The 13,339-nt window shown below is 38.9% G+C and overlaps 2 protein-coding genes across 4 annotated transcripts in view; one reads left to right on the forward strand and one right to left on the reverse strand.

Moving 5' to 3' along the window:
- The window catches only part of MMS19 (MMS19 homolog, cytosolic iron-sulfur assembly component), a 23,554-nt gene extending 21,958 nt beyond the window's left edge, over window positions 1-1,596 (forward strand). The window contains exon 31 of the mRNA XM_039331173.1: window positions 58-1,596. Coding sequence (XP_039187107.1) covers window positions 58-85 — 28 coding nt within the window. The 3' untranslated portion in view covers window positions 86-1,596. The remainder of the gene's footprint in view (window positions 1-57) is intronic.
- ZDHHC16 (zinc finger DHHC-type palmitoyltransferase 16) lies at window positions 1,510-13,312 on the reverse strand. 3 transcript variants are annotated; one of them, XM_039331175.1, is made up of 12 exons: window positions 13,161-13,260; window positions 11,875-11,980; window positions 10,231-10,483; window positions 9,711-9,905; window positions 9,057-9,148; window positions 7,317-7,345; window positions 6,889-7,022; window positions 6,134-6,181; window positions 5,610-5,695; window positions 5,301-5,424; window positions 3,273-3,343; window positions 2,556-2,670 (listed from the first exon to the last, which is right to left on the reverse strand). In XM_039331175.1, exons 3-12 carry the CDS (start codon window positions 10,465-10,467, stop codon window positions 2,556-2,558), a joined length of 1,131 nt encoding a protein of 376 aa, XP_039187109.1. In that variant the 5' UTR covers window positions 10,468-10,483; window positions 11,875-11,980; window positions 13,161-13,260. The 3 variants fall into 3 exon arrangements, with proteins under 3 accessions (XP_039187108.1, XP_039187111.1, XP_039187109.1); XM_039331174.1 differs by lacking the exon at window positions 11,875-11,980 and having other exon boundaries at window positions 1,510-2,670; window positions 13,161-13,312; XM_039331177.1 differs by lacking the exons at window positions 6,134-6,181; window positions 11,875-11,980 and having other exon boundaries at window positions 1,510-2,670; window positions 13,161-13,312.
- Window positions 13,313-13,339: the final 27 nt, after the last annotated feature.

A 13,339-nucleotide genomic window follows, 5' to 3' on the forward strand; every position in this document is an offset into this window, starting at 1 on the left:
GTTTGCAGTATGTATCCTTTCCTCTTCTCATCTAACTCTGTGATCTATTCCTTACAGGTTTCTGCTTGGGACACCTGGCAGGTGAAACATCACTCTGTGAATCCTGATTGACAATCTTTTGTGCAGTTTGCCTTGGACCACTTTTCTTGCAGTTCAGCAAAGCTTTGGACAAAAATGGAGGAGTTTCCTTCCTATTTTTAGGGGTGGGCTGCCTTTTCTATAGGCTGCTGGAATCCTAACCACAGTGGTTGCAACCTTCAAGCCTTATTTTTTACTGCAGTGCAGTATGGCATAGAGGTAGCAGAATCTCCTGCCTGCAGTAGGTGGGGTTAGAAAAATAAATAACCCATTTGTTGAAAGCTTCTGGAGAAGATGCCTCTTAAGGGAAAGACATTGAGCAAAGTGAGTTCAGTTCTGCTATTCTTCATCATGCTTCATCATTCTTATATTCCTCATTTAGTGGCATAAAAATTAACCACTATAAATCATAGCGAATATCTATTAGAGGAATTCAAACAATTTTCATTTATAATAATTTTGCACACATGAAATGCATGTAGTCATAAAATAAATTATTATAATTTGGGGTAATTATGAAATTCAGAATTATTCTAAATACAAATGGCAAGAACTATGGAAAGGGTTACTTAGACAGTTGTTTAGCTATCTTGGGTAGCTACATTTGAGAAAATATAAACTGGTGAAAGCAGACGTAAGGTTCATTTAGAGTGCTGAGAGTATGATTGACAATAGGAATGTGGTATTCTATAAAACACCAATTTACCAACTATACATTGCCACTTGCTGTCTCTGCAAGGGGGGGGGGGTGTTAATAAGTTGGATACTTTAGGAAACAAAAGTGCTGGGCTGCAACTACTCATCATTTTTATTCTCTAAGACTACTTTTGGAGCTGAAAAATATACTGGAAATAAAAATGATGAAGCCTGGTTCTTTGCTGTAAGCTAGTCTCCCATTTATTTTAAAAAATTATCTGAAATAATTGAAATAAAGCAGGGAGGATGGTAAGGGAGGTGTGAGTATAATATCATCCACCATGCTGATTTGAACAGTTCCAAGCTAGTTTAGTATTTAGCCATCAGGATGAAACTGTTGTTTTGATGTAAAATTGGCAACAACTAATCCCTTTCTTATATTAATTAGTGCTGTTTTTATAAAGTACGAATATAGTATTCCACCTAGATTTTTATGAAGCATTTCCTATTCAATCTAATTTTGAAAAGCCTTAACAGTAGGATACTTCCCTGCTGTAAAAGACACTGTTAAGAAACAGGAATCCTTGATTTAGTACTGTTGAATGACATCTCATCAATGAATATAGCAGAACTGCAACAGAACGTGGATAAGAATAGATCACTGCACAGTGATAGTGAATGCTACTGTGAATATTAGGAAAAAGCTGTACTTTACAAGAGTAAAAGATATTGGGATATAAAGCTGGGAAGGACTGCTGAAAAGTTCTGTTTAAAAGACCACACCATTTCAACTGGTTTTTTTTTTTTTACTTAAAATAATATTTAGATGTTCGGTTCATTGAACATAGATCAATTAATAAATTGTGGCGCTCCAGGCTTAAATGCTTGACTATTTGGTTTCAATACTCTGAATTAACTGCTTATCTGGTGCTTTCTTTATAAATAGTTGGAGAAATGCAAGGCCATTATGGCTAACTGGGATGTGTAATTTTTACTATAAAAAGAGTTGGGATACTAGCCAATAGTGCCATGTTCTGATTATTAGTGTACTATATTGGTGAAGGTTTAACTAGGTCAGATCCGATACAGATTTCTGCCTATTGGGAAAAAGATAACTCTAGACTCCTGTCTCTTTAAATAACCTTGTTAAGTGTGTTATAGAAACATACATGTTCTAGAGCTGCAGCTGAATTGGCAAGAACTACAGTATTGCCAATCAATGTAGAAACATTAATTTATCCCACTGACTGGAAAAACTTTTTGAATATAGCCTGGATAGAGATTGGTAATGGACATGTTGCTTAGTATCAATGCTGCTTGCTGCTTCAAATAACTATTGAATCAGAAGTCAGCATTAAAAATAAAGAATTACTATTTTTTAAAAAACAAAAAAAATAGTCTAGTCTTGTTAGTTATGAATCAACGGTTTGTATTAAAATCTTTTCACTGCCTGTTTTCCCACTAATGAGGAGATGATTGTTTATATATATTTATTTTTATGTTAAAAAAAATCTCAGTCCTTACAGAAAGAGGAACAAGACCTAATATGCCAGTTAACTTCCTTGAGTTATGGAAAGAACTACTTGCCCCTTCTCAAAACTGACCATACTTTGCTCCAGCCCCATTGGACTATGTGCAAAACAAAACAGATACAGGCAATAGATCCCTGACTGCAACTGGAGGTATTCCGGTCTCCTGTGGGATGAGCAGTTCATTGCAGATATGCCACTCTGATATTAGCCTGCCAATTTAGGGACCATGTCTTCTGTTATGCTTCCCAATGAAAGAAGCCTGTGGTTTCAAGTCTTCCATTGGCTGGTACACTTTGTTCTTCATCCAACTCAAATTGCCAAAAGAGGCGTCTTCTGTTGAGCAACACAGGGAGGAGTTTCCCAATTCAAGCCAGATCCATAAGGGGGATGTGTGGAAGGTAGTACAACTCGAGTGATCCAGTGTCTGGGAAAAAGAGCAGGGCTTCAGTAAGAAATATGTACAAGTAGTCCACAATTTATGACTGGTTGTTTAATGACCATTTGAAGTTATAACGGACTCAAAAGTTACTTATGACCCATTCTTGAAGTTATAATTGCCATACTACCCTTGTGGTCACATGATCATATTTTGGTTGCTTGGCAACCAGCTCACATTGGTTGCAGCATCCCATATCATGTGATAGCATTTACAAATTTTTTTGCCATTTTCCGTCAAAAAATATCCAGTCGATAAAATGGGTTCACACTTGACCACGTAATTTTGTTTAAGGGATATAGTAACTCGCTTGATCATCATAGAAACAAGTCATAAAATCAAGTCTGGTAATGTGGCGCCTTGACTTTTAATCAAAATTTTGGTCCCAATTGTAAATCAAGAACTACCTGTAGTACAGGAAGACATGCAAGTCAGTTTTAATATTGCTTCCATTAGCATTTTCTAATTGCCAGGTACTTAGACAATGACTATATGGTTATGAGTCTAAGTAATTCCAGTTATGAAAATTTGTTCCCTCAACTGGAACATCCATCCTATTCTAATATATGTAGTACATGCACATTTGTTACCTCTGTTTTTCGACACCCAGGAAAACCTTCCAGTTGCCCAGTGGACCAAAGCTGTATGGATTTCGAAATATCTAGAGCCAAGAGAAAAAAGGAGAATGAAATACTGTTCAATTATTTTGATTTTAACTCAAGTATTCTTCCTTCCTCTATAGAGGAGAAAAGGTGTGTGTATTTCAGTATGATTGGCAAGGACTTCAGATACTTAACAATAACAAAACTGCATACAAAGCAGCTTTAAAATATACAATAAAGAAAGCTCATTGACATTGGATTTTTGTGTTGAAAGTGTCAACCATAGTAAAAAAAAATGCTCTTGAAACAGCTTTTTGCCTTCAAAATTCCTTGTCTTTTTTTTTTATTGAAAATTTTTAAAAATTTTTACAAAAACAAAACAACCCTTGCCCAAACCTCCCCGACCCTCCCATTCTCTCCCCCGACCTTCCCAGAGCTGAATATAGGCTTAATTGAAATTTCTTCAAAAATTTTTAAAAAAGATATAAACCATAAATAAATCTAAATACATTACTTAAACAAATTATAAGATAATTAACAATAATGTATGTATAAAAAACATAAATATTAGAAAAAAAATGCTTAAAAAGAAAGAATAAAGAAAAGGAAAAAAGAAAAAAGATATAAGAAAAAAAAATAAAAAAATAAAGTCTATAAAATATTAAAATTTAAATATAAGTTATTGAAAAACTAAATAATATTTTTTTATATCCAACTTATATTGTATAAAATCTATCCATTTTTTCCATACCGCAAAATACTTCTCTTGCGATTGATCCTTCAAGAAAGCCGAAATCTTTGCCATTTCCGCCAAATAAGAAACTTTAAAAAACCACTCTTGCAAAGTAGGCAAAGATTCCTTCTTCCAACATTGCCCTATTAACAACCTTGCGGCTGTAATTAAATTTAACATCAATGTAGTCTCTTTGGTATCACAATCAGTAACAATACCTAACAAGAACAATTGTGGGATAAATTTTACCCTCCTTCTAAAAATTCTTTGAATATTCCACCATATCTTAATCCAAAAAGCTTTTATATTTTTACACAACCACCAGATATGATAGTAAGTAGCATCCAAACATCCACATCTCCAACATTTAGGCTGTTAAGTCAGAATACATACGAGACATTTTTTGTGGATCAAGGTGCCATCTATAAAACATTTTGTAAAAATTCTCCCTTAAGTTTTGGGCTTGTGTAAATTTGACATTCCTCACCCAAATAGTTTCCCAGGTATCTAGTAGAACTGGTTCACCAAGATTTTGTGCCCATTTAATCATACATTCTTTGACTAATTCTGCTTCTGAATCCAATTCTACTAACACCCCATAAATTCTCTTAATGTGAGTTCGTCTTTGATCTTTTATTTGTTTTAACAAATTCTCATCTTCTTTAAGCAAACCCACATTGCGATCTATCTTCCACCTATCCACTATTTGTCTATACTGAAACCATGAGTATATAATATTTTCTTGTGCTAAATCTTCCAAAGATTTTAACTGCCAATTTTTACCATCCCATCTAAGTAATTGTACGTAAGAAACACTGTCCATCTTAACTCCTCTCCTTATCCCTTCTATTGCATGCGATGGTATGGCCCATAGAAAATTCCTTGTATCTTGATCTGAATTTTACTTGATGAATTCTAAGTTGCTAGTAAAGAAAGGCATCTATAGTTTATCTGTGATGCATAGATCTTATAAGAGAGACCATCAAAAACTATAGAAACAACTGAGGGAAAAAAATCAGTTAAACCCTTTACTATATGGTGATAATATGTATATAGAATTTTAAACATTAAAATTACCCAAATAAAGTAGCATAAAATTTAAAGCTACAATGAACTGCAGTGTAAAAATGCTGTGTGTTCCTAGAAGACAGAAAAGTGAAACAGGCAAATCTAAAAGATTTGTAAGTTTAAAAGGCATTCTAGACAGAACTTTCAGTCAGCAGTTGAGTGGGCCTGTCTCCCTTTTTCTTTCTACCTTTTGGAGATTCAGCCTCTTCCCTTACCTTGCCCTTTTTTTGTAGCCTCTTTTTTTCTTTGCGATTGATGTGTCTTTCGATGCTGGTCTCACCACGGGTGATGAGGGCTGAGTGCCAGAGCATGAGGGCACCCAACGCCAAGGCTACTGAACTGAGAGAGCAGTTTAAAAAACAAGGATGTCAAACTCTGCTAAGAGGAAGACTTGTAAAGACAATGAATGATGGAGCATCATGCAAACTGGGACACTCCAAAATTGACTTGGCAGTATTCTGGAAGTTTCTTGAAGTAGATTTTTCCCCTCCCAGCACTTTCCACCAAAGAACTAGATCAATTACCTGCAGAGGACCCAGGCATACACTATGCTCTTGTGAAAAGCTCGCTGGCGGAAGGAAAAGGTGGGTGGTGGTGTCTGAGAGTAAGTCTGCAAGTAAGAGCAGATGTTGCCACAATTGAAAGTAAGAATGCAAGAAAGCAAACGGGGTTTCTAGGACAAAAAATTGGGATGGAAAGCACAACAAGCAAGCCTGATACATTTTTAGGGCACAAAGACCATGGTCATGAGAGAGATGGGCAGAGCACTGGGACCCAGGACACATTTTCCTTACTCCCCATTAGCACTTGTCTTTCAAAAGCAGATAAAACAATCTGGTTCTGGAAATATTCCCTCCATGTATAGGGACAAAATGCCAAGAATGGTGTTCCATTCTTGTGAGCAAGAACGGAAGGAGTGTGTCTCCCCAGGAAATTAACAGTGGATTTTTATGACAATCACTTCTGTAGAATCAGAATGGAACTAAAATGGTAAACTATATGCCCTGTCCTGTCCTTGACTTGAACAGCTGATGAGCAGATACCCCACCTGATTGGCTGTCACGTGCAGTTTCTCCTTGTCAAGTAGTTTCATTTTCTATCGGATGGAAAAAAGGCCACCAGTTACCCTTACTTAATTCTTCTTGGCCTATATAAGTGGTGGCGAACCTATGGCACATGTGCCAGAGGCGGCACTCAGAGCTCTCTCTGTGGGCATGCACGCCACCACTGCTAGCAGCTTGCACAGGTCCATTAGGCCGCTGCTGCTGCCCAGAGCGGCAGCCCCACCCAGCACAAAGGAGGTGAAGCGGCCAGCTAGCAAGCTGTAGAAGTGTAGAGCACGCCCACACCCTGCAAGCCAAAAGCCACCCCAATCAGGGAAAGCCGGATCCCCATCGGCACCATGGCCCCCCAGTCCCAGCTAGGATTGCGTGCCTCCCCATCTATTCTAGGCCTCCTGCCCACCACCCCACCTGTCAGAGACCCCCTGGATCTCCCCCAACCCTGTCTGGCCCCCACAGGCGTCCCATGAGCAATATCGAGGTGGCTGTGGCCACCCCAGCCACGCCCACTCAGTCTGCCGTGACAACCGCAGCCATGCCCACCCAGTGGGCCACGCCCCCATGCCCCCCAAGGGCACCACAATGCTGATGCAGCCCTGGCACTTTGCGATAAATAAGTGGGTTTTGGGTTGCAGTTTGGGCACTTGGGTCTCTAAAAGGTTCGCCATCACTGGCCTATATGCACCTCTGCACGTTTCAAGGCCTTTTCCCCTAAAGAAAACAGACTGCCTCCTGTGTTCACCTCAATGGCAGCATAAGCTTCCCAGAACATGTCCCAGCCACTGACACTGCTGTAGATGCAGCCCATGGTCATGAAAAGCATGAAGGAGAAGAAATAGCGATGATTGTAGTGTCCCACACAGTTGTTAAGCCATGCTGTCTCTTCAGGTTAAAGATCTTTAACTCCATGGAGAAAGCCAACCTTTTCCCATTACAACAGAAAATAGCCCAGCCTACAAAACCTACTCATGCCTAATTCCCACAGCATTTTGGACCTTCAACGTGAACCACTTGTGTTAAAATGAGAATTTTTTTTCCCCAATCACTTGCTTTGGCCACATTTTCAAGAGATCCCATTCTGTTTCTGGGAACAGAATCCCTTAGATTTCTTCAGTCCACCTGAACCTGATTCATTATCCTTGGTCCTATTGCAGATCTGCAAAAGGATACGGCAATGATGGTCCATCTTCAACACACACCTGTGGGAGGGGAACAGCATTAATTTTAATCACAAAAGGGTTGTTGATATGCAGCATAACTATTAACAAAAGAACAGTTAAAGCACAGAGCATGAAAAATGAAATAAACGAGAGGCTAAGGCCATATTACCCTTTAGTTGAGACTTAATGGACTATGATCATTAGTTCCCAGTCTTGGGAATAATAATAATTTATTAAGCTTGTATACTACCCTACTGTCAATAACTTTGGCTCGTAACAATCAAGGAAACTGCAATAAAATCAATAAAATGCAAGAAAGATGGCTAGTGTGATGGTGAGAAGGTCTCGCTCTGCCTGGGTGAAGAGCCAGGTCTTCATGGCTCTTCTAAACAGGAGAATTGGGGTCATCCAAATCTTGTGGGGGGGGGACCTCTTCCAGAGTGCAGTTGCTGCTATTGAAAAGGCATACTTCTGAGGTCCAGAGAGATGACCTCAAAGAAACTTGGAATACACCACTGCAGGTTTGAACTAACCAGTCAGCAGTTACAGAATACAGGCGGTTGTTCAAGTAACCCAGCCTTATGCCATGTGGGCTTTATAGATAACAAACAACACCTTAAATTGCACCCAGAAGCAAAATGGAATTCAGTGCAGCTTACATATTATGATTAATAACGAAGTATTTATTGATTACTTTATAATTAATATTACAAAAGCTAATGTTAAGTTTCTGTGCCCAAAGATAAGACTGTGTGTACTCTACAGATGCATAAACACAAGTAAAATGTATAGGGTTAGCTGTTTGGAAATGCTAACTTTCATTTCTAAAAACTGAAAGCAAATGTCTAGTGTTTATTGCTTTAGGTGATGAAATTAAATATTTTTTAATTGCTGAAGAGTACAAAAAAATTCAAATTCAACAGGAGAAAGAGAAGTAGATTTAGATTTTAAAGCTAGAATATACTTGTAACCCCAGCGGTTAACGGAACTCATACAAGATCAATACACAGGAATTTATTGGATTTGTGTAATTTTTTCTCTTCTTATAAACAACCCTGCTTTTTGTGTCAGTGCAAATTTCACTTTGGAAAAAAAATTATCACACTTCTACATTTTATAACGCAGCTGAAACACAACACAGGGAAAATTAGACTGCTGATGATGTTATCTAGTTGAAAGGTCTGCAAGAAAACAAGCTCAGTGAGCATTCAGGTCTCCACAATTCACCAATTCAACCCTCAGCTACAAATATTCTCTTCTAAAAATCAGTCCTACTGTTGAGACAATTATGAGATTAAAAAATGCTACCATTAACACTTCACTTCTACCTCAGAGAAACTTTGCACCATATAAATACATGCATTGGATGCTCATGTTGTATTATTCTAAGTCAACTATTTGAGCAGTTGATTAAAATATAACAAACAGGAATACACTGAAGGGAAACTGGTAATCAGAATGAAGACTAACAGATTCTTAAAAATTCTTAAAAACTTCTGCTAGACAAGAGTTGTATGTCTAATATTTCATGTTCACAGATTTGCAGAAGCAAACCTAGTTAATAATTTTCATAATTTGAGATGAAGCAGCAAGAAATGAGACTTGCAGAAGCTCTTATGGGTCACCGTAGGCCTTGCAACAAAAGAGGCTAAGACTAGAGTAGAGCTTTTCAAAGTTTCCCAAATAACAAGGATGGCCCCAAAAAAACTATAGATGGCAAATGAAAGAAATTAACACAATGATGGCTCACCTGTTGCAGATGCTACAATGGTGGGTCCGGGCAGGTTTGGGGGCAATACATTTCTTGCAGATTGACACAGCAGCAAGATCGTTCTTTGGGTGCTGTAGGAAGGGAAAAGCAACAGTTTTTGAACATGATGGAGCATTGCTTCTCAGTCTTTTGGCTAAAATCAATTGTAAGTATTACTGAGTAGCAAAGATATTGTCTTTTTCTTTCTTACCAAAGATAATGATCAGAAGCTTTCTGGGACAGTGTTTCTCAACCTTGGCAACTTGAAGAATGTGGACTTCAAGCCACCAAAATTGAAAAACACTACTCTGGAGTATGTGTTGTTCACAGCATGTGAACAATACCAGTTGTTTTGGGTCCATGACATTTCATAGTAAAATCACTAGTGGTCATGTTTCCATAACATATTTATCCATAGTTAACTGAGTCCAATGTTCCGGGTTTACACAACACACTGAATCATAAATTAACACTGTGGTCTGCATCACACACAAGGCTGAAATGTGGTTGGCTGAAAGATAGTTCATTAAGTTGTGTGAACCCAGGTAGACAGAAAAAGATAGGAAACCAGGCTGAGCTGCCCTGCTTATGAATATAAAACAAATACTAAATACTAAAGAAGTCCAAACATAAATATTAAAGCCTCTGTCCTACCTGAGGTGGATAACCAGGCTGAGTAGTGATAGCCATGTAGTAATGGAAAACAATCATGACAAGGTTCCAATGACCATAGATAACGTGCCAGAAGATCCAGGCAATGGGGTAGGTCTGGATAATTATTGGTAGGAGGCAAATGTATACTATGCCCACCACAGAACTGGTCAATGTAATCACCAGAGCTACAAACACCTGTTGAAAGGATAAAAGAATTTGAGCTAGCAAGACACTATATTCCAAATCTGCTCTTCGGAAGAGAAAGGGCCTGTGCCCGATACATTTCTTAACTAAGCCCTTCTTGTTTTCTGGAAAGTTGAAAGAGATAGTAAACAGATTCTATGAAGTCCTAATGTCACGTCTTCACACATATTCAGTTCTTTTTTTTTAATCTCCTGGCTTTACTTAGTAGTTTGAAATAGCTATGTATGTAGCTTGAAAACTGGAGCTGTAACTTTATTAATGCAGAAAATATTTCTCCTTAAACTCCAAATTTACTTTTGTTTTTCTAAGTACTCACCACCCCAAACCAACGAGTGACATGATCTACCAGCCAGTATATAGGCTCAAAGAGGGCATCAAGAGCTGTGTCGCCATCAGCAAAAGAGTTGTAAAACAGAGAGCGCAGGCAGAGATGCCCGTATAGCCACAGTTGTTCCACTTGCTGGGTCAGCCAGAACCGGCGCCGCTGACCTATCCGCAAACATTTCAGGAAGAGACGCATGACAGCGGAGTACATCCGCCGGCGACTCCTCATCCCTGCTGCTCAGAACCTGGGAAGAAAGGAGGAAGTGTCAGAAAGTATTTGACAGAGCTTGGTGAGAAAACTTTGGCACCAGACATTCAGAGCAGTGCTCTGGGTACTGCTCCACTGTCATCTTGTTAGGTAATGCTTCACTGCAAGTAGATGAAGAAATCTTTGCAATTGCAGTTAGCATTGTGGCTGGGGAATCACTCTCACTTTGGATGTCTCCAGTACAGCAGTAGTGGAAGAGTTATGCTCTCTTCCATAATACCAATGGGGATAATAACACAGAAATGAGGATTGTGACTTTGCTGATGCTTCTGCTCACTTTCCTAGGCTGAACAGCAAGATGCCTTGTGTGGCCAGGGCTTTTTTTCTCATAGAACACCCAGAACGGAGTTCCGGCACCTTTTTTGGATGGAACCTTGTAGGGTAAGGAAGGCGGGTTGTATGACGTGTGTGAGTTCTGGCACCTATTTTTTTTAGAAAAAAAGCACTGTGTGAGACCACATGCTTATTGTATTCAGAATGCAAGAAGTACTCAGAACCTGCTTGACAGTTGCCCAAATAACACATCTTTTATGATTATACTTGCATTTCTTTTTCCCCTGCATAACTGCAGAGAACCATAATAAAGGGGGAAAAAGAACGAACTCAGAGGAAGCCAAAAATACAGCAAATGATGAGGATAATAGAGCCGATGAAACTGGCATGGTCTGGAATCCTAATCCAGGATTAGGCTCCTCTCTGAGATATTGGACATCAGTTCTCTATAATCTCTATAGCCAACGTGAATATCATTTAAACTGTTAAGAAATAACTGGAATTTAGCCCAATATCGTTGAATAGGATATACTATATACAGCACTTTAAGATTTAAGGACAAATAAGGTAGTTAGAATTTTTTCTAAAAGGTCATTGCTTTCATCTCTCTTTTCTAAATACCAAAGTATTCCATAATCATTAATCCCTCTCAAAACTAATCTCTTCCTTGGCATCTCTGCCTCACTGGAGCAAATCATCCCACTTAGACTAGCCTATGGCTACCAAGGAAGGCCAACTATTTAAAATTTGATTTTTACCTGTTTGTAGGACTCCAGCATCAAGCAGCTGCTAATCAAAAAGCAGGAAGGAACTTGAGCTGGATCAGCTCTGGAGAAAACTGATCTTGGCCAATTAATATTAAGTGAGAATGACTCTGGGAAGTCCTCTGTCGGAGCCAAAAGCATCCTAGTAAGGTGATGCTATGGCAGATCAAATTAAATTTTAGCCAATGTAAAATTAGACCCACATGTTTCTGTCTAAAACTGCAGCAACTATTACTGGTTTTATGCCAACAAAATCTTAATATCTCTCTCTTCTTCAATTCTTATTTCAAATAAGAGTTCTGCTATAATTAATAGAAAATATATAATTTACTTTTAACTTTATCCTTGCATATGGAGTGGAATTCTTTCTTTGGTATTGAGGAACCTCGTTCTGACGTTTGAGGGTAATTCACCAAGTGCAGGAGTGTGGCTTCCTGCTAAGTTCAGAAGAAATCAACCAAATAAATATGCGGAAAGCTTTAGGCTTGCAAAACCAACCTGAAAATTATAAACAATAAAAATCGACTATCCTGAAAAATCTAAATCTGTCTGCTTGCATTCCATCATTGCTCAAATTTTCAGGCCTCCCACTATCAATTTTAAATACAATAATCCCCCCCTGAATATTAAAAGGTTGCCCATCCTTTGTAAAGATACAATATGACTGCACAGATTAAGCAGGGATATCAGTTTCTCGCCCAAAAATATTTCATGGTGAGTCAAGAATTACCTGAATCCACTTCATTTGGCAGGTGTAGGAACTATAATATTGTAGTACAGTTCTTGTCCAAAAAAATATCCACTAAAAAGCAATGTTGTCAGATCATTGTATAATTGTATAATATTTACAAAGAACAGATCTCAATTAGTTTTCTTGAGGTAGGATATTGAGAGGGAAGATTAGAACACCCTGGTAATTGTGACAGGCCAAAATGCTTGCATTCATGCAATAAGCACACATAGGCTATAGAACAAAATCATGTAAGCATATATCGTAGATTTACGCTCACACTTAAGTATTTTGTGTGCCTGCCAACCAAATTTGCACCAAGACACCCACGACATAACGGAACCCGCGAAGAAGAGCCAATGGACCGCTTTCTAAAGGTTGTTACACTTCCTGACTCTTCGAAGTTGAACAAGGTGGTGCTCGGGCTGTAACTCCGCCTCTGTGCAAACCTCAGCTATTTAGGCACATGTATGACTCTGGTAACAAAAACCGCAGATGGAGAAGGAGGCAGAAAAGAACTGTCGCATCTATTCAACGGACTCTTTGGAGAGGGCCAGGGTTTAAGAAATAAAAGCACGTCTGCTTCAGCTAATCGTCCCTTTACAAATGCGAGAAAACAAAGCATCTTAAAGAGATCTTGCCAGCATGCATTTCAAGAAGGCTAGGCAATTCTTCGGCCCGCGAAGGAGACTTCATCCCAGCTTCTTTTCACAGCAACAAGCAATATCCACGCAAGAAAACACGGTACTATCAGAGACTTCAGCAAGAAGGCTAAGCCCTAAACAGCAATGCAGGAACTTCTGGAGGCGCCAGCCGGTGGAACCCAAAGGCGTTAACCCAATAGACATCACTGGAAAATAGGTTTCTTTCAACTCTTTCCTGCTTACCTGGAGCTGTCATTTTGGGAGCTCGGTCAACCCCACGCTATAGACCCCTCCTCGACTACCGGAGCCTTCCCGGCATCATTTTTCCTCCTTATTCTTATTCGCACATGCGCGACTACACGTTGGCTAAGCCAACTGAAACTACACTTCCCATCATTCAGTGCGCTTCAAGGGCCATTCTT

The sequence above is a fragment of the Crotalus tigris genome, unplaced genomic scaffold (assembly GCF_016545835.1).
Source record: "Crotalus tigris isolate CLP2741 ecotype Arizona unplaced genomic scaffold, ASM1654583v1 scf7180000024434.1680833, whole genome shotgun sequence".
In the NCBI taxonomy this organism is placed as follows: Eukaryota; Metazoa; Chordata; class Lepidosauria; order Squamata; family Viperidae; genus Crotalus; species Crotalus tigris.